Here is a 21,384-nt window from a genome sequence, read left to right as displayed (position 1 = left end):
ATTTGTTTAGCAGTTGTAGGCACATGGTAGGCCTCTTCGACAATATGTGCGCTTGCAATGAAATCATCCACATTTATTACGATTCCCTTTGTGTATCTACAACCTGTGGTTGTTCTGTTTCATATTTCTTAAGGTGCTTTCTTAACTTTGAAGTCGTTTAGACCTCTGTAGTCCACGCAAGGTCTCAGGGAGCCGTCGTTCTTGTCATTGAAGAAGAACCTTGCACCAGATAGAGAAGAGGAGGGTTGGATTATCTCGGCAGCGAGGGTGTCGCTGATGTAGGTCTCCAAGTCCTCCCTTACACATGAGGCGACCCTTGGCCAGTGATGAGCCAGGCAGGGTGTCGATGGCACATATTAGTGTGTTTACAACACTGACAATAAAAGTTTCTGATTTTGATATTCTCTATACTATAACCCTGTGAAATTCATTGTCCTCTGCTGGATCAATGCTAGTCAGCTAGTTCCGTCACAAATTACTAATAAAGGTGACCAAGTAGCAGAAAACAATAAACATGCAGAGAGCAAAATAGTGACAATTTAACATGAAACACTACAAAGGAGGAGTGCTGCTAAATGTCTCGAGCAACAAGTTCACAGTCCCTTTCTCAAAACTAAAAGTGCATGCAAAAAAAAAAATACTTGTAAATTTCTGTCATAAAAAGAGATGGATCGACAGGTGACCTGGCGCAATGTGAACAACCTGTAGCTCAACGCTCAGAAGACAGTTGAGATGATCGCGGACAAGAGAACATTTCTACACCAACAATTTCAACTAATTAAATTCAATCTGGACAGAGCTCCCTTTTACCAATGAGGTTTCAGCTTAAACAAGCAACACTAGACTGACAGTCAACTGATCACACTCTGAACACTCCTGATTGGGTTAAAGGGGGGGCTCTTGATGACCTTTGAGGACCGGTTTTGGAGACCCCTGAAATAAAGGTTGTAAATAACAGATTGTGTGAGGCAGCAAGAGACACATGCATAAGCTACTCGGACCGAGTCTCTACCAGCATGTCGTGTCTAAAGTAGAAGACAATACTGACCTTTTTTTTTGTTCATTACATGCATGCATGTGCTTTCCCCAGACCGTTTGGTTTCTTCGCACTGCCCACTGCCCTAAAGAAGTTGAGTGAGTACTCTTAATAGCACCATGTGTGAGTTTGCGAGTGGTAGTTGGTCTCTGAGTGCCCTTTGTATAGACTGTTGACCTGGCCATGCATCTAGTGGTCTATAACAATGTGGTCTTATTATGTCATTATTTACTATTTTCTTTATGTGTTGCGTCATTTATATCATTGTGTTATTTGTTGTTAATAATTTGCTGCTACAGCTCATTGAAGCTCTCCTTATGATCCATTTGAGAATTCACATGTTTGCTAAAGTGTATTTCTATATCAAATTAATTGCACAAAAGGTAAAATAAAATCGAGTTTAGAATTATGAATGCACCAAGGCGGTCTCCACAGCAATCACTGTCTCTAAACTTCACTTCACTTCACTTATCTCTATTTTTTTTTTGACCGAATGACAGAAACAGCTCTGTTTGGCGCGGCTCAACCGGGGAACAGCCCATTTGTCGAAGAAAGGGGGGCGTTCTTCTATAGTTTCTTAAAATCCAAGGTCTTTGGTGGATAATTACACTTATTAAGTAAACGTTCGCGAATTAAAATATGTAGTGGTGAAAAGAAAAATACCAGAATTTGAAGGTTCTCTTTTGCTTTGCCAATTCAAATAGTGTCCCCCCCCCCTCCATAGGGCGGTTCTATTTTTAGCGTCAGCTGTTGCAATACAAAGATTAGCTCCGCGTATTGTCTCACAGATGTGGGAGCTCACTCCCGACAGAGGAGAGAGGAGGGTGGAGGTCTGCGCTCCAGAGGACAGAAGTGAGTACAAATATGTCGGAGTAGGTGGATTTCTTTGTGTTCGCCAAGGGGGGACCTCTCTTCAGTAAGTCGCTTTATTTCCCAGGGAAATGTGTTTGCGCACGTTTCTACTTCCATGACTCCATCTAGCGCCAGCGTTACTTCAGGCTCGGCTAATTCCATGGTAGTTACTAGTCATGGACTGTCATGTCGCCGGTTAGCTCGTGTCTCTCGTCGTCGTGGAAGAACACAACGGTGTGCGGAAACTGAACCTATAGGCTAACTTAAAGAAAAGATGAAGCTAGCGGATTCATAAAGGAGCGGCTGTTTTCGTGTCCACGTACAGACACACACAAGACAGGCCTCGTCTGTTTGTGGGGAACATTTTCACAGTGGGTCGAACCAGTCAGACATACGACTCTGTATAGAATTCTAACAAAACCTTTGTGACGTGTCTTTTTGCACAGTTGAACCTTTTTTTTGTCATCCATTGGTGTGTTTAACAGCGAAAGAGAAATCGTGGTGTATCCTTCTGTCAGAATCCGCATTCTATTTCTGCTGCAGAGATTCCTGATGTATAAAATCATCAGATGAGATCATTCAGAAGCATCACACACGCACGTTGAGAGACCATTAAGCTTCCATTTACATCCATCTATTAATACTATTAAATCCAGCAAATAATAATTACAGCGAGGTTACATAATAACCATGATGTCTAGCAATGCTTAGTTGCTGTTTGCACCCTCTTACAAACATCTGCTCTGTAGTATGTAACTAGTCTGAATAATGCTTGAAAAACACTCACATTTTCAGACCCATTTCCCAACAAAATATGGTGAAAAACTCTATTTATATAATGTTGTCATGTAACACTAAATATTGCACATTTAAAGTCATTTAGGAAATGCCTGAAAGAACCTCGTGAATCTTTACACGGAAGTTAACTAAGTTAACCAGAAAACATTGTTTTAAATTGAGACAAGCTTGAAGTGCAATATTACACATGCACAGACACAGTCATAATTTTAAACTTCTATAGTATCCCATCAGTTGGTATTAATGATGGCCTATTCTCATAATAAGAACAGTTGAAATAAAAATACATCTGAATATGAAGGAACATTAGAGTGCTAAACAATATCAATACTTTTTTCAGTGTTCTGAAAATTAGCAATTTGAAAATAATTTCTGCAAATACACAAACCTCCCTACTACAACCTTTCAACCTAACTATGCTTACATTTACATCATATATAGCTTTGTAACCCATAACATTACTGTAACTCTTTTTTCTCTCACTTTACTTTTAATTTGAGTGTTCACAGATCCTCCTCTGCAGCGAAGTTATCATTCCCTGATACCTCCACTGGTCTTTCATCCCCTCTTCCTTGTGTAACTACAACTAGAAGTATATCAATCAATTTATAAACGTACGGTACTTGTCATCACACCCACACATCATCATTTCACACAACATACTAATAAAGGTATCACCACAATAATAACTTATAGAATTACAAAGTTTAAAATAATTGGTTTAATGTTTATCAGCATTTTGAGAACAAAATGAAAATAAGAAAAAAAGTTAAATTGTAAACTTTGTTTCCTTATAACCTGAAAAATGCATAGACGGTCTGTGAAGTTGACGAGTTGCTGAAACAAAATACTAAGGGTGACAATGTGGAACAAAGTGCAAACAACCCTGTAAATGACAAGATTATAAAGTGATCACAAAAAGTCCAGAACTAAATAATAATGACACTTTTGTAATAACACTTAGAATATGTTTATTTGACTAGTTTATTCTGAGAGTCGTCTCTGCTTTAAAATTAATATGGCTTTGAGAATAGATGTAAATAAAGAAGCACATTCAGTATAATAATATATTATAAACAAACAAATTATGTAAACAAATCCAATAAACTAGTCTGAATCACAAAAGGTGCACATAGAAGGACATAGAGGTGTATCTGACTTTTGTTCATGATCACGGTTTTAAACACAATTTTAATACAAGAAACAATCAATAATCACATTAGTGATTCATATGTTTTAAAAGTTGGTTAGTAAAGCATTTAACGGTGCTATGACTAATCCAAACCTGTATTGTATTTTTGTGTCATCATTGATCGTCCTGAAGTTTGTGAAATTGAAATCAAGCGGAACGTCCGTGATGTCACACACACAGAACTCTGCGCTGTCAGTCTTTATTCAACCAGTATCTAACACAAACTCTCTATCTAACACAAACTCTCTATTTATTGGATTGAGGAAGATTCATTGATAAAGTCAACATTAACACTTAACAAGAAGGTTTGTTATTGTTGACTTTCACGGAGTTGACTGAAAGTTGCTGTCGTCTCTACAGAACAGCAAAGTTTACTGCTTTGTTTTGTTTCGTCTTTCTTTTTTCTCCGACCTGTTAATAGTTTTTGTTGTGATGTGTCTTTAAATGCTTAATAAAGTTAGTGGTGTTAAATCTTGCGAAGCGATTTTTCCTCTTCAAACATCTGCTCACATCTTTTCTGCAGCAGACGCGCTGAAAATATAGTTATTAAAATGCGTGGAAGGCAGCTTTTTCACCGTACCCGATCCGACTTTTAGACTTCTGCAAAATTGCAGGTTGTTTAATTTTTCTTCTGCAGTCCCAAAAATTGATCTGCAAATTGCAGACTGCAGACGGGTATTTCGAACACTGACATTATATAACAACGGGACAGGTCAAATCTATTAAACGATAACACATGTTTCACTATAAAAAGGTTTTAATTATTATAATATAAGTACTTGAGTATTTATTTCAGGCCAAAATGGGATGTATGTTGTCATTTTTATTTATTTATTTGTTTTTAATCCACTTTTTCCATTTATCATGCAAACCCTCACTTGCTGGTATATATAAGTTACTTCAGTGGACTATTCCAACGTCATTTTCTGTTAAATGCAATGGCTTTTTATGTTGGAACGTCATATTGAGTACCATCGAGTGCGTCCAGAAAGGCCAAGAATAATAATTTTGCTCTTGTTGAAGAAAACAAATTCATACTTGTACTAAAACTACCTCTTCTGTCTTCATATAAAGGTAAGGATATTGGTAGAGTGAGCCAATGATGCTTTGCTTTAAGATGTTACCTTATTCATCAGGAAGAAGGCACATTCATGGTCAGCTGTATGTACAGAGATTACCAACAAGTATTCTCTCTTTCTTGTTAGATTTGCCCACAAAGCAGTTAATGATTGCTGCCAATGGCATGGATGCTAGCTGGCCCTGCATAATTCTGTTAAACACAGTGAGCTCTCTTTAAATGGCTTTGGGATGTTTTGCTTGAAAGGATTAGTTTCTGTTTAGATCATTTCAAAGACTAGTTGATGATAATTAAGTTAATAATGTCTAAAAATAATAATAATTTGTTTGATCGTATCGTGTTAAAGAAGGAAAGAGAAGAAATGCTATATCAAAAGCAAAATCAGAGATGAAATAAAAAAGCTATTGTCAACCTATGACTAGGGATGCACCAACCTTTTATGTCCCAAAACCAATACTAGGGCTTTGAGTATCAGCCCTCACGAGCACTTATACAGCGCAAAAAGTCTACTGTATACACTGTAAGCGCTCGCGATATATACCGGGAATACTTTCTGTCTGTATCGCTTTTTATTATTTAAACTTCTGCTACAAACGGGCTTAAAAATATAGACTTTTTTTTTCTGAAACAGTTCCTCTCGTCAAGGCTTCACAATAGACATTACAGAGGTGCACCAAGAATGTACAACAATAAAAAGGAACAGATTACTCTGTAAATAATCCTGACCCTCAGTCGACATGAGTAGAAAATGAGTGAAGTTTGAATTTTGAGTAAATTTACCCTTTAAGGAGTATTGGCGTAGTAACAAATATTAGTAAGAGACTTAAATTCTCATTTTCTATGATCCGTTTGACAGTTTGAAGTTCAAAAATATGATACATATACCGGATACTGTTGGGGATTATTGATTATTTCTGCCCCAAAAAGAGTTTGTACACGGTGGCCATGAAAAAGCTCATCTGACTTCTGATGGGTGAGGAGAAGAGTGCAGCAGGTGTCAGCCTAGAGTGAGGATGTACTGCTTGCTTGGGAGGCATACATCGGTCATTTTGGTCATCTGGATTGCAGAGATAACACAAAAGTTTAAACCTGTAACACCTATTGAAAAAAGAAAAACAGTTTTTTGCGTTTTCAGATTTGCGTTTCAAAATGGATGGAATGAACGGAATGTACACAGATGGATGAGGATCAGACCGGCTTTATTAAAGGTAAAGAAACCAATGACAACAATGGACATACTCTTCACATAATAACCCACATCACTAGAAACAATTTAAATGCATTCTTGATTCAGAAAAAGCATTTTAGCAAGTTCGCTGTAGTTTTGTTATGCAGGTGGAGAGATTTTGGCTTTAAATAAACAGTTCCTAAATTGCATAAACTCGTTAAATAAAAAATCCGCAGCTAGTTAAGATAAATGGGCATCTGACTGAACGGTTTCAACTCTCAGGGACACTAGGCAGTGAATTCTGTTTCAGTCCCCCTCTTAGCGCTCTTTTTATAGAGCCACTCGCACAAACGATGATGGAAAGTACAGAGCTAAAGGTAACACATTTAGCACAGGACAAATCATTTTTTTGCAGGAAAAAAAATGTTTTTAACATTAAGCACAGGACAAAAAATTATTTTCTAACCAAACCTTCCTTAACTCAAATGTCTGGGTAAATATAGCAATTTATCCCGATATTAACCTAATGTCTCAGACACACAAATTATCAGATTCAATCATGTTCCAAGTGAAACAATATAAAAGATTTAAGTAAAATGGGATTTTAAAATAATTAAGTGTCTTGGCGTCTTCTTGACTTCTTCAAGACTGTAACCAATGGGTCAGGAACCAAGCCATGGTTCACAAAGAAATAGGCTGAGAGTGAAATAAAATGTTTACCAAAAGGAGTATTTAAACTCAATAATCCCTAATGAGCAGCAACAGATTACAGAATGGAGTAAATTCCGATAAATTAAAGGGCTGAAGGATTTTGGAAAATAATCTAATTCGATCATGTCTTCCTTTTATGTTTTTTTTAAATTATATTTTATTTAATTCATATTACAAAACATGTAATTCTTTGTGATTGTTAAGATAGAGTGATAAAGCCATTCTTAAGATAAAGGCAAATTAAGAAAACATTGAAAGGTTTATTTAGTTACTTCAACAATATAAAACTTGAAGCATGTAAAAAAATCACTGCCAATAATTATGTTTCTCAGTCAGTAATGCATCACACAAACTTTATTGCAGAGTAAACAAAAGTGCAAAAACTGCATTAGTTTTCCACATTTTTGCACAGTTTGTCATCTTTAAGTGCAACTACAAGGTAATATACTTTGGAGTACACAAAGGCATGAACACAAACAGCAGCAGCACATGTGAGAATACTAACGTACATACTGATGTCAGGATGTAACTGTTGCTTAAAACACTGGAGTCTGATCCTTTCATTCAGCTTTGCTGCCTAACAAATATGAAGATTTTATTCACGGTTGATAGTAGTGTCCAGTTTACTAAATTATTATGGACGGAAGAACATTCATTCACCCAACACATTATTTATTGTCTCCTATTCAAAACAACATGAACATACTTTCACAATTAAACAAAATTATATACCCCAAAAATGTTCAATAAACAAAAAAGAAAATAGCCTCCTCGGTTTGGAATGTCTATTGTCTTTGAGAATATTTTTTGTTTGTTTGTTTGTGCTGGCCAGCAAACTAAAAGATAATAGAGCTCTATTATTTTGGATGTAGCGAAAATGGAGCATCAAGCTGGGCATTTTCAGGTTGGTCCAGAAGTAGGAGAGATGCTGGACTTGCTGACATGCTGACATCCAGTTCTAGTTTAGTCTTTTCACTAGAAGTTAAATTTTCGGAGCGACGGCATACGTGTCTCTGTGCTGCTGCAGTGTCTGAAAACTGTAGCAGTTTGATCTAAAGTATCATAAAGTTTAAATAACTCAAAAAAGTGAAGTATTGTTCCTGACCTGAAGACTACAAACTTAGAATCCACAACAAGAGTATGTATCTCTTCAGGCTAGAATTGACCCAATATTTTCATCAATACATTCAGATTAAGTAGAAAGCCAAAGCCTGCCTGGTTGTCCTCTGCGGTAAATAGTGGAGAAAGCTGCTTCAGAGCCGAAACAACCTAATTTCTAATTGATTTATTATCGGCCACTGGATAAAAGAAATGGCAGATGCTGAATAATCATCAAAACGCTAGATATCGGCGCTGACTGACTTTCGTATAAAAAAGCTAGTAATAATGATATATAAAAAGCTTCAGGGCTGGGCAATAAATTAATTTGTAATTACATTTGAATTACTTATTTTTGTTAATGGACATATTTGCACAAAATAACTAATGCAACGATAGACTTTCTAGTGCATGCTTTTAAAAAATGTTTAAATTGTAGCAGAGGGTGAACAGAAAATGTTGTCAGAATGTAAAGACATAAATAAGATGATCGCTAGGGCTGAACGCTTTTTGAAAGTAATATAGTTGAGATTGTTTTCCTAAATATTGCGATTAAATATGAGATTTCAATGTCCTTTTTTATGAATTTTTTCTCTAATACAATAATAATTGACTTAATAATAATAAAAAATAATTAATACAATTATTTCTTTGTGATTTTTAAGATGAAGTTATTTAGCCATTTTTAAGATAAAGACAAAATAAGAATATATCGAAATAAAGGGACAAGGTTCAATTATTTACTTTAATTACACTTGTAAAGAAACACAATATATTCACTGTAACAACTTTAAAAACTCTTGCAAAAACATTCAAAAAAGTTTGATTGTACAAGGTAATTAACTGGATTAGCACACACACACTAACACGCACGTACACAAGTGCGCGCACACACAGACACGCCAGCATCACACGTCTCAATTCAAATTTACGAACTGATGTCAGGGTGTAAATGTGTTGAAAACCATTTAGTCTGGTTATTAATCTGAGCTGCCATCATCATAGTAAGGCCTTGACGGACCACACATATCACCGGGCGTCTGTTGTTCCATGTTGTTGAGACAGTGGTAGCATTTTATCCTCACAGTTGTCATATACTGCTGCTCTTTAGCTTCTGTAGACGTCAGTGATCAACGGGTTAAAGCGGAGCATTCGCGTCTGCGCTCGGCTGCACTCGGCGCCACTGGTAAGTCACGTGACTACATGACAGCTCGAAAGTGTCATTAACATAAAATTGCAACCTTTGCGATATAATAATCACATTTTACAATTATATCACAATTATAACGCAAATGCGATTTATCGTTCCTTATGATGGCAATCTGTTACTACTGAATTTTGTTTGCTGTTGTCACACTGCTTTGTTTTCCTTTCCCAAGGCAACAGCTACTGCTTAGACTTCTAGTGTGAACAAGACCAGTGACAACAAGACAACATTTATTGATGGATGAGAAAAAATATGGCTAAGAGCATGGCTCATTTAAACTTGTTTGTACAGTTTATTTTTAATTAATCTATGTTAAGCTTGTTACTAGGATAGTACATCTCCAAAATAAACTACAATAACTACATGATTTTATCATTCATTCCTTTATTATCTTCTGCAAGTTACAGCTTTTCCCAGCTTCCTGGGTCAGGCGTCAGAAGTTTAGCATCAAGGACCACCATTATGAAACAAATAGAAATCATAGTTACATGGATTTTTTTTATGTGCTGACCACTACTAACCAACTGGACTTTAGAGGAAGGAAACATCTTCTTTCCCTCTATTGTGTGTAGCAGGATAGGATGGACCATTGCCAGCTGACAGCTGTTTCCTGGTTGCCCACATACTTGTTAATATGTAAGAATGTCCCCATAAACTCCACAACACCACACTGTTCTTTTTCTTTCCTATTTTTTTGTGTTTGATATCATCTAACTGTATCTTTATTCTTGCTTAGTTAAGAGAAATGTATTTATTTTATTATAAATATGTGCTTTATGTGTTGTATTGTATTTATGTATTCATTTCAACAATTCAATTGTGTTCTTTACATCTGTTTCAGCAAATCTGAAAGTTTTTTACAAAGATACACTTTGAGTAAAACAGACAAACTTTTCAGCTACAATCAAACATTTTTGTTTCAATGCTTCAAATCACTGTCATTTTTTTGTTTTATACACATACATGTACGATCATATTAAGATAATTCAGCTACAACAGATTTGGCTATTCTAATTGTATATCTGTAATAAAAAGGTTCTTTAACTGTTTAATTTGTTTAAGTTTGTACGATTACTTGTATTATTGTAGTAAAAGTACAGTATTCTTTGAATGCATTGTTTGAAACCAAATGTTGGCCTCTGTGACTCTATAATCCCAGTGGATTATTTTATATATTTTTGCTTTCTTTATAATTACAGGAAGCAGGGCTGTGAGAATTGAATGAGTAAAATACAATCCTAAAATAACGTTGAAATCTTTGGATTTGCACTTTGACAGAGCAGCAAGAAAGAGAATATCACTTAGAAAGATGTCAGAAAAAGCTTAACCATGTCTTTGTTGATCTAAAGAAACCCTGAGTTCTTTGAGAGGAAGTGTGGTACTGTATGAGGAAGTCAGAAGCGCCAGACAAGTATGAGAGGATAGTGCAGGAGATGTAAAGTATGAAAATTGGACGAGACATTTTGGTTTAAAAAAATTGAATTGCACTTATTTGATTCAAGTTATTATAAGTATTTTTAATAGAGTCAACATATAACACCCCTTCCCCATTGGCCAGTCCTGCCTATTATGATTAAACTAGATACATTGATTTGAATAAAATATCTTTATTTAACTTTTTTGAACTTTTTAATGACACAGCACTGCACATCACACATGACAATATAACAAATAATTATAAATCTCACAAAAATTAAAATAGTATTATGGGGTAATATGTTGATGGTCATTTGACCCTTGTTTCTCTCTTTAATCAGTCTGCTTTCCCTCCTTCCTCCCCTTTTCTCTTCCATATCCATCCCCCTTTTTCTATTGACAGGTGTGGGTCTTGTGTGACACCTACAAACTTGCCCTCAAACTGTATCTCGGCTCCTGCTGTCACCATGGCAACTAGCGCTGTTCCAAGTGAAAACCTGCCAACATACAAGCTGGTGGTGGTGGGGGATGGTGGTGTTGGAAAGAGTGCCCTCACCATCCAGTTTTTCCAGAAGATATTTGTGCCAGACTATGACCCCACGATAGAAGACTCATATCTGAAGCACACAGAGATTGATGGACAATGGGCCATACTTGATGGTGAGCAGGAGCTAAATCATTAACTTGTCCATGAACTACTGCAGTATCTGCTGGCTTTTTCCTAACCCTAGCTTCCAGCAGTACATGAAATTACAAACTTCTCTACTACTTTTACAGCCATGTCCATTTTGTAATTGCAGCTCCAATTAAATAGAGATGATAAATGATGATAAACTGGTAGATGTCAGGCTCATCCCACAAATCGCATGGTTGTCTTGCCTACTTTTCCTTGTTTTCTGCACACAATTATTCATCCCTGATGCCATGTATCAACTGAATTGGTATCATCTCATCCCGGATATCATTTTGTTCGATGTGATGCACTGCACTGTTAATTTCAGCTTTAAATAAAAAACAATGTTTGCATAAACTCTTTCACTTTACTCTTCACAGAGTTGGTAGCGAAAAAAAAAAAAGAAGTTTGCAACCACTAGGGTGGGCTGCTAATATTTTACTAATGAGTGTCGACATTGGTATGGGAAAAGGGCAACATTATGAAATGCCAGTATAGCAAATCATATGCTCAGTGACATTTATAAAAAAAAAGATTGATAATATCTAATCATCTACAGTATAAGAAAATTAAGTTTCGTCAAGGTGAGTAAGACATTACTTTATAAAGAATGTATTATTCCCATACTGTCAAACAAGTTAGGGCAGATAACAGATTAATACATACAAATACATTTTTACGTAGCACTTTAATTTGCCTTTTTTACTTTTCCCTATGAATATACGTATTTTATATATTTCACTATAAGTTGGGAAAAAAAGTCCATTTCTTAATATTCTTTGGAAGGTTCACGAGAGATGAAAGCAAAATGGAAATGACTGTTCTGATATTTACTTATTTAGGAAGGGCAACCAATAAAAAAAGGAAAATACAGTTTATGGTTCCTGTCTTGTTTTTGCTCTAAATTTTCAGAAACTTGTAAAATCACCGGTTGAAATGCATATTGAATAATGCAAAAGTGAACATAAATTAAATGCTTTTTCTCTCTTTCGGCTCTTTGTTTGACCTCAGTGCTGGACACAGCTGGCCAGGAGGAGTTCAGTGCCATGAGGGAGCAGTATATGAGGACAGGAGATGGCTTCCTTATTGTCTTCTCTGTGACGGACAAGGCTAGCTTCGAACACGTGGACCGATTCCATCAACTTATACTACGGGTAAAAGACAGGTAACTCGCACTGAATAAATATCCTTCTTCATTCTTTTTATTAGCAGGGGAATAGATGGATAGATAAACTTTATTAATCCCGCTGGAGACCTCCTTCTGGAAATTGGTTTCCAGCTTACAGCAACACAGACAATAGATTCATAAAAAAAAAGGCAAAGTGGTGTTCAGGGGATGACTGTCATGATCCATGATGGACAGTAACATCTGTCAGTCCTCTCTGCAACTATCACCAGTGAGTCCAGTTTCATGTCAACCCCAGAACCAGCCTTTCTGATCAACCTGTCCACCCTGTTCACACTCCTCTTGGACACATGCCCACCCCAACACACCACAGCGTAGAACAGGACACTGGCCACCACAGACTGGTAGAACATGCAGAGGAGTTTCCTGCAGATGTTAAATGATCGGAGCCTCCTCAGAAAGTACAGTCTACTCTGAACTTTCTTATACACATGGTCTTTGCTGAAGGACCAGTCCAGTTTACTGTCCAGCCACACACCGAGTTACTTATAGTTATCAACTATCTCCACCTTGTCACCTCTGATGGACACTGGAAGTGGCTTTGTCCTGGACCTCACAAAGTCCAAGACCAACTCCTTGGTCTTTGAGGTGTTCAGCTGGAAGTGGTTCCTTTCACTCCAGTCCACAAAGTCACGTATCAGACTCCTGTACTCCTGTTGTCCCTGATGCATCCAACGATGGCAGTATCGTCAGCATACTTCTGGACGAGGCTCAGCTCGGAGATGTAGTAGAGGTCTGAAGTGTAGATGGTAAAGAGGAGAGGGGCCGATACTGTCCTCTGAGGTGCTCCTGCACTACAGACCACAGAGTCAGACGTGATGTCCTTCAGCCTGAGGTGGTCACTGTACCACTGTACTGTGGTCGATCAGTGAGGCAGTCCGAGATCCAGGAGACCAGACCAGGGTCCAAATGCATCTGTGTCAGTTTGTCCTGCAGCAGAGTGGGCTGGATTGTGTTAAAGGCACTTAAGAAATCCAGGAACAGGATCCTCACTGAGCCGATTCCTTTTTCCATGTGGGAAAAGGTCCGATGCAGGACGGTAGGTGTAGAGGAGCAACCTGACAAGCAGCCAAGCAGACGGCTTGTCAGGACCAGCAGCCTTCACTGGACAAATCTTATCGCGGACCTGGAGTGAGGTGATGCTGGGAAGCGGCTGTGTCAAGCTGAGGGAGGCCGAGGAAGGTGGGGCAGGTTCTGAAGCAGGCTGCAGTGAGGGGGACGTGGCCTGTTAAAACCTGTTGAAAAAGTTGTTTGTGTCCAGTGATGGTTTTACCACCATCCCAGACCTCTCTTATTTGTCCCCCATTCAGCTTCTCCTCCAGGCTCCTCCTGTAGTTGTTCTTTGCCTCCCTCAAGCATCGCTTCACCTCCTGCTGAGCTGACCTCATGGTGTCTCTGTCCCTGGACGGGTGAGGGATGCTGTCAAGCTGAAGAAAGAGGTCTATCGGGCCTATTTTAGGCCTGCGAGTCTCTTAAAGCAGCTGAAAGGTACTGGCAGACCAAGTGGGCTGCAGCTTTGATGGTAGCTGAGGCAAAACCCCTGGTGAGGCCGTACAGAAAAAATTCTGTATGGCTTTGAAGAGGTTCTTGACAGCCATCAGGGAGGGAGGGGAGCAAAGTGCAGCAAATGTAAATGATTGTACGAGTGACTAAGATCTAATGTTTGTATCACATATGTGCAGCTGTCTCTGCGGAAAGCAGACTGATATTGGCCGGGTTTCCCAGATTCGTTGTAGAGCTCTGCTAGAATCTTCTCAGGTGCACTCTTAAGAATGCAATCAAAGAATCATATCAAAGTGTTTTTTCCAGAGTCACTCTTGCGTTAAGATAATCTTTCATGCTGGACCCAATGCTGATGCAAACAAACAACAGACCAAAAATGGAAATAATCAAAAGGTTTTGATCAAAAAAGTTCATAAAAAAAACAAAAACAATGTTCAAGTGTCCATATCACAGTCCAAGGGAAAACCAAAAGTGCACGTTGGGTGGAGAACGAAAAGTGAAGGAGACCGGGAGTGACGATTATAATCTGACGCCTGTTGCTGCAGGAGAGGTGGCTTTAAGCCCTGCTGACGAGGTGGTGATCAGGTGATGAGCTTCAGCTACTATGAGCAACAGGCATGGTGGAACTCAGGAAACAAAGGATATGCAAAACAGGTTTCAAAATAAAATCATGAGACAAGACATGACTATGACTAAACTATTAAACATTAAATAATATTTGTGAGTCTAATTAATTCTTAAGATAACATTAAACTCGCCTTTTTACGTTCACACACTACATTGAAAGTGAAGTCCATTATGACGCAATAATTGGCTTCACTCCTCCAGCCAGCTGAAATCACAACCTGCCTTCATACAACGAGTCAATTGGAGGTCGAGACTTCCGGGACTGATGACGCAATGTGACAAACCTCGATGCTTGACCAACCACAACAAAGTGGGTGTGGTTATAGTTAACAAGACTTACTTCCCAGGAACAACAAAGTGGTTTCAGTGGGTGGGGCTTAAGCACATTTTCTAATAAATATTTAAATCAAAAGACAGTTTTGATCATACAGACACATACTGATGAGTAAAATAGAGGTCCAAGGTCAATTTAAGACACACTTAAATCAACACATTAGATGCCCTTTAACGGTGATCACTCCAAAGGCAAATAAAACATACAAAATGTATAGGTTTTCTAACAACTACACACAAAAAACCTAATCAACCCTGTGGCCTTTCACAGATATCAAGTAAACAGATGTAATTGAACTTTGAGAGGGTCCACTGTATGAGGGCGTTGTGAAGCCAACTAAGAGTTTCTTACGAAGCGTCTTTTGCTTGATCTTAAGGTTCTCCTAAGAAGGCAGTTAAGAAAGCGTCTGGGAAACACCCGTATCTTCTTAGCGGAACCCTTTCTAAGTGCCTTTTGAAGTTTTTAAGAACGATTGAATCTGGAAAACCCGGCTCCTGTTAGCAAGACTCATCTATTCTCTTTGACAATGTTAAATGTCCTCACAGAGAATCCTTCCCCATGGTGCTGGTGTCTAACAAAGTGGACTTGGTACATTTAAGGAAGGTCTCCAGTGATCAAGGTCAAGAGATGGCTGCTAAACATAATGTAAGCAGACGGACATGCACAGCACAGACAAGTGTGCACACACACACACATACAATCTGAAAACATGTTAATAAAAAACAATACTATCTATAAACATGAAATGTTGCTCTTGTATTTCAGATAACTTACATCGAAACCAGTGCCAAGGATCCTCCAATGAATGTGGACAAAGCCTTTCACGAGTTAGTGCGTGTTATAAGGTACTACAATTCATTCATTCATTTTTTACTGTTCATTCCCTTGTCGGGGTTAAGGGGGGCTGGAATCGCAGAAACCCTGGCAAAGTTCTAATCCGCAACAAGATGTGCCTGTATAGAATTTTTTGAGGTCTGATAAAAAATGCCTTACAGTGGGAATGGGGACTAAATATTCTCATCTCTTTCCAGACAACAAGTCCCTGAACGAAACCAGAAAAAAAAAAAGAAGATGAAGTGGAGAGCAGAGCGCTCCACGGGTTCTCACAGGTTCCGCTGTGCCATATTGTGACCTACCTTTAGCTCGAGCTGTACACACTTGTACACACATATTGTATGTCAGGGAATTCCCCAGCACTCTGTAACTACTGGAGCACAAAGGGAGGATGGATATGTTTTTGGCATAGATCAAGATGTTTATTCTGCCATCTTGATGCCTTTAATGAGCACTAATCCAGAGTTACCCACCAAAGTAAGTCTCCCTCATCAGTCAAAGTACTGTATCATCATTCTGAAATGAGGCACAAGATTGCAGAACTTCTTGCCTTGATAATGTAATTCTTGTCTTATAAAAGGGAAGGAAGCTGTGGCTGTTACATGGACAAACACCTGAGATGGGATCAAAGTTTATTTTTCTGTCTTTGTACAGTATGAAAATGATGGTATTTTAATGACTGTATGAGAAGGAAAATGCAAAGGGCTCTAGTTGAAGTTGTCATTTGTCTATCTGGTGGAAAGACAGAAGGTTTGATGTATTGTTTGCCAAGTTGGAATCAATGTTGTAATATTGTGGTTTAAAACAAAACAAAGTTTTGTGGTTTACACTATTGTAAAGATTTGATGCAGAGTTGACTGTAGGAGGATTTTTTTCAAACTAGCCAGCTTTTGGATTAAGAAGTTATGGGATCTTAACAATATCCTGTTGTGTCTTAATATTAAGCGCTTTGTGACCCTGGTCTAGAAAGGCGCTTTACAAATAACCTTTACTTACTTGCTTACTCACATATTGTAGAATAAGAAGACATATCAACATACACTCACACACACACCGACACACACACACACACAGGCTGTTTGCACTGTCCTACACGTGTTGAGGCATCACCTTATTAGACAAATATGGATGAAAATGGAATCAAAGCTTCATAATAAAATAAAAGTTAGCGCTGAAGGGAGAGGATTGAAGGCCAATTTGGTTCAGCAGCTGAATATGTAGTATGTTTCATAGTCTGTGTGAGTTAAAGCAGAATGTACAACGTATGACCTTTGAAATGGCTTTTACTGTTAACACGCTGAAATCCTGGGACACTCATTATTACCTAAATTGAATACGGTCAGACAGAAAACATTTTTGCACTTTAAATACATTCTGTAGACTTCTTACAGGCATATTGTTGACTTTGTCAATGCGTAGGAGATGTGTGTGGGATGATTACAGATGTTTGGATGACAAGCCAAATATGTCAAAAACTAAATCAGCAAGGCTGTGTGTCTGGTTTTATTATCTGTCATTATTGTATTCACATTCAATGAAACAGAACCTTTACTTCCTTACTTACCTTCATTGCCCTAGAATACTGAAAATGAATGAGACAAACCTCAAATCAACATGTTTGTAATAAATCATATGTTAAAGAGACTTTCCAGAACAACGTCAAATTATTATTATTGATCCCATTTTATATTTAATAAGATTGTTGAAATGTGTTTTAACAGATATTTTATGTTACAATGATTATGGATATTTTGTTTATTATTATCTGTTGTATTGTTTTTTTTGTCTTTCTGACTTTTTTTGTCTCAAAAGTCTACAAGGAGCAGTGGACCAAAGCATGAAGCAAACGTATTTATTTCAGTAGATTTGTTTTCTGACCAAGTTTTACTGTTGAATGTCACCAAAGCATAGGGCTGTGACATTTCTTGTCTTAAATAATGTACATTACATACATGTATTTGTTCCAGTGAAACACCAACGACATACACCAAATGTTAACATTTGATAAAAGCAATTGTGTTTTGAGTCATAATCAACAATCAAATTGCAAAGTGTGGTGTCATTTCTCTTTGCCACTGGGCTGCTGTTTGTCCATATCAACAAACTGTTGATTACAGGACCAATAAAATCTATATCAGGATTAATTAATTATGTCAGCGGTAAAATGTCTTCTGTGGTAATTTACTTAAAAACCAGGAGAAATATTTTTGGATTGTCCTGGTCAAAATAGAGATTTCAGTCTAAAAGCAAAAAAAACATCTGTCTTCTCTATAAAGCACAGTTTTGTTTCTGGCAGCAGAAAACACTTTTAGGGAAATCAAATGGATCTGGATATCCATGTTTAAGGTTAAGTGGTTTTTGGTCTGCCACATATCCTTCTAATACAACCTTTCACCTTAGATCAGACAAATCATATGAAACCGAAGTACTGGTGATGCAATTATTTTTTTAAGTACCCTGGATCACATGTGACCTAAATTGAGCACTTTTGATTTATTAAAAATGTATCAAGTGTTGTAGAGTGAATGAAGTTTATTGCAGATTTTTTTTTAATTATTAGAAAAAAGACAAGTTGTGAGTGCAGTTGTCGTGTTTTGTTTTTTGGAACATGTGGACTGTGTTTACTCTGGCTGTGTCAGACCGAGGTGCTAGATGAGGCAAGAGACGTGGCCTTGTTATCTAGCCTCAGGGGTTGATTCTATTTCAATAAAGAAATAAGAGTATTGTGACTTGATTCTTTCTACCCTTAGAAAGGGTAAACACATACAGTTGTGCTATCACCAGATCATATGGTTGAACTACATATGGTTTTCTTTAGCTTGTGAAGCAGGAACATATCATTTATCTTTAGACCTTTCAACAACAATCGACGTCAGAAGAGCAGATAAGCTTTAAGCTTTTTTGGTTTCATCTATTTAGTTACCTGCAACAAACAGAAGAATCACTGGTCATCACAATTTTTGTCCCACGGCAGAGAAATTAAATACCTAAGAGGCCTTTCCAGGAAACTGAACCAGAGAGTCACTTGAAGTTCATATTACTTGCCAAGTTATCTTCCAAAGAAGACTGGACCCAGACCAGATCTTGGCCCTTGCCCTTGTATTATTATCTTTGAAAATAAACCAAAATTGAAAAAAGTCCAACATACTAATCAACATTTTTGAGTTAAATGAAACAGAATGCAGTACCAAAACCAACTGCATAAATGTATTTTCTAACATTAAACCAAGTAAATCAATAAAACAAACAAAAACATATGCCAGTTTGAGACTTTTAAAAATACATTTTCTTTAGTTGAATAACTTGCCGTAATATCAACAAATGCAACATGTTTGCACATTTCCATGTGCGTTAAAAAGTTGATAAACTAAAAATGAACCTCCTCTCAACTTTTTCAAGTGTCGGTTTTTAGTCCAACAGTCACACAATTAAGACAATGTGGTGCCACTGGGCACTAAACCTCACAGTTGCCCCCCATAACAAACTATATTGGGTCTACTATTAATTTATTACATGAAATCACTATTATTGTTATTATTAATTCATTATTATTGTATTAATATCCAAGACCACTAACCTTTGAACCATTTCAAGTCAATAGCAAACCTTGATAAAGGATGTCTGCATGCAAAGTCAATTTTAGAGAAATTGGTTGTTAAAAGATAATATTTGAGCTGTGGCTCATACATTTCATTGTCACAGATGACATTATTATGATGCCATTAATCAATCATTGCGATGACCCGAGTTACAAACAATGGCTTTCATTGATCTCTGCTAGAAGATGAAGAATGCTGTCCCATAAAATATCATTACATTTTAACGTAGACTTCTAAAAATTAAACAATTGCATTGGCTGCCAGTTTTTTAGGATCGTAGAAATCAACGTTAAAAAACGCAATTTTTGCCAAGCGGATCATGACATTGAAATCTCACTCTTGTCCATTTGCGAAGATTTGGCAGCATGTGACATCTTTCAAACATGTAAAAACCCATGCTCGCTCGTATTCTGCCACGAGGGGTCGCTATTGACTACGACCGGGTGGCACAGATTGAGAAACAATTGACATTTTTATTGATAACGAGTTGAAAGTTGGTCCAATTTCGGTTTTGTAAAGTTGTTTGTCAGAATCATGGGAGATATTGAAAAACTGAAATGAAAGCTGGATTTGTATTAACTTTCAGGCATTTCTCCAACTTCCATACACATGTGTGCAACAAGGGTCTCCTGCATAAAAAGGTCAGTCAATAAGGTCAGTAATTGTAATATACATCTAAATGTCCTTTGTACGTCTAAATGGTGCCCAAGTCTTTATAGTAACCGCTAACCGCTAATGAACGTCTATTTAAAGACTTCCAAATTTTATGTTTATTTTTAAATGGACCTATGATCCTTACTTTAATGTACTTCCAAGATGTGGTGACAATATATTTACATTGTGTTTTTTAAATATTTTAGGTTTCAGCAACATTGTCATGCTTATTTTACCATTATTATTGGGTTATTGACATTAACTAAACTATCCTACTTTAAGCTGAATCAATACAATTTCAAATATTTACTAATCATCATATACTTGAATGTTACATTAACATGGATTTTACTTATTAACACATTTATAAGCAACGTACACAACATAAAACAACGTATAAACAACATATACACAATGCATAAACAACATATACACAACTTTGTTGTTTGAAATTTACATCTATCGCTTTGCTTATCACATATTCTGTAGCCTCTTTAAAGGTTTTCTGGACGGCTTATGTAAACCAACATTTTATTTACAATTTACAAAAATTTAAATGTATTTAAAGTGTCAAATGATAACAAACTTATTCCAAGATATAAAAAATCAAATAAAAACACATCCCAGTGAATCAACAATGTGTGTGTGTGTGTGTCTTCAATCAATCAATCAATCAATATACTTTATTGATCACCATAGAGAAATCTCACAGAGAAATTCATAAATGTGGTGCAGTGGAAAAACGCGAGACAATCACAGAGGCAGCTAGTCCTGTGACAGAGCAGAAAAATTTGTCTTGCTCTTAAATCACATAAGTAGACAGAGACTAAACAACGTAGGTGGTGAGTTGCGGGAGCACATGTCCATGAACTCCCTTTTCATCGTCCCAGTCTCTGCCTGCAGGTGGTACGCGGCCTTTGGAGCTGTTCTAGAGAGGAATTCAGATAAACGAACGTCACTCGATGTGTCTTCCAAGGAGAAATTTGATAACTGTCCTCCAAGGCCAGACTGGGGGAGTTCGGATTGAGATAAGACTTTGTTTGGTAACAGGCTGGAATTTTCCACAGACTTTTCCGTGGCATCTCTGTCATGGCTGAATTATGTTTCAATCTGAGCGGACATTCTCTCCAAGATGGTACCTGATGAGAGGACGAGGTCATGAACCGCATAAGGCCAACCACTTTGAGCGAGAATGCTGCCAGTTTCTGTCCATGTTCCGTCAGCACTTCAGTCAGAGTCACACAATTCGCGATTCCAATCACTTATGGAACTTACACCAGTTATCCACCAGCTCCAATAAGCAGAAATCGAGTTATCATAAATCCAAATAGGTAGATGTCTTCAACATCCTCCACGGAAAGAACCATCAGACACAAGATCTTCCACTTTCCCAGGGAATCCATCATGTATCCAGCCGC

At 37.4% G+C, this 21,384-nt stretch overlaps 1 protein-coding gene across 2 annotated transcripts; it reads left to right on the top strand.

The window, feature by feature from the left end:
- Positions 1-1,805: 1,805 nt before the first annotated feature.
- On the top strand, positions 1,806-18,436 carry mrasa (muscle RAS oncogene homolog a). Of its 2 annotated transcripts, XM_087803553.1 has the most exons (7): positions 1,811-1,888; positions 6,092-6,164; positions 10,960-11,216; positions 12,241-12,394; positions 15,425-15,524; positions 15,645-15,724; positions 15,911-18,436. In XM_087803553.1, the coding sequence occupies exons 3-7, from the start codon at positions 11,024-11,026 to the stop codon at positions 16,008-16,010; spliced, it is 627 nt and encodes a 208-aa protein (XP_087659679.1). In that variant the 5' UTR covers positions 1,811-1,888; positions 6,092-6,164; positions 10,960-11,023; the 3' UTR covers positions 16,011-18,436. The 2 variants fall into 2 exon arrangements, with proteins under 2 accessions (XP_087659680.1, XP_087659679.1); XM_087803554.1 differs by lacking the exon at positions 6,092-6,164 and having other exon boundaries at positions 1,806-1,888.
- Positions 18,437-21,384: the final 2,948 nt, after the last annotated feature.

The sequence above is a fragment of the Callionymus lyra genome, chromosome 12 (assembly GCF_982586985.1).
Source record: "Callionymus lyra chromosome 12, fCalLyr1.hap1.1, whole genome shotgun sequence".
NCBI lineage: Eukaryota > Metazoa > Chordata > Actinopteri > Syngnathiformes > Callionymidae > Callionymus > Callionymus lyra.
Note: the sequence above shows the minus strand (reverse complement) of the source record. Positions and strands in the feature narration are given on the sequence as shown.

Bases quoted from the DNA above. Each gene is read 5' to 3' on its own strand.
- mrasa (XM_087803554.1), top strand. From the start codon at position 11,024: ATGGCAACTAGCGCTGTTCCAAGTGAAAACCTGCCAACATACAAGCTG. The intron at 11,217-12,240 runs GTGAGCAGGAGC...GTTTGACCTCAG, and splicing joins ACAATGGGCCATACTTGATG to TGCTGGACACAGCTGGCCAG. The intron at 15,525-15,644 runs GTAAGCAGACGG...CTTGTATTTCAG, and splicing joins AGATGGCTGCTAAACATAAT to ATAACTTACATCGAAACCAG.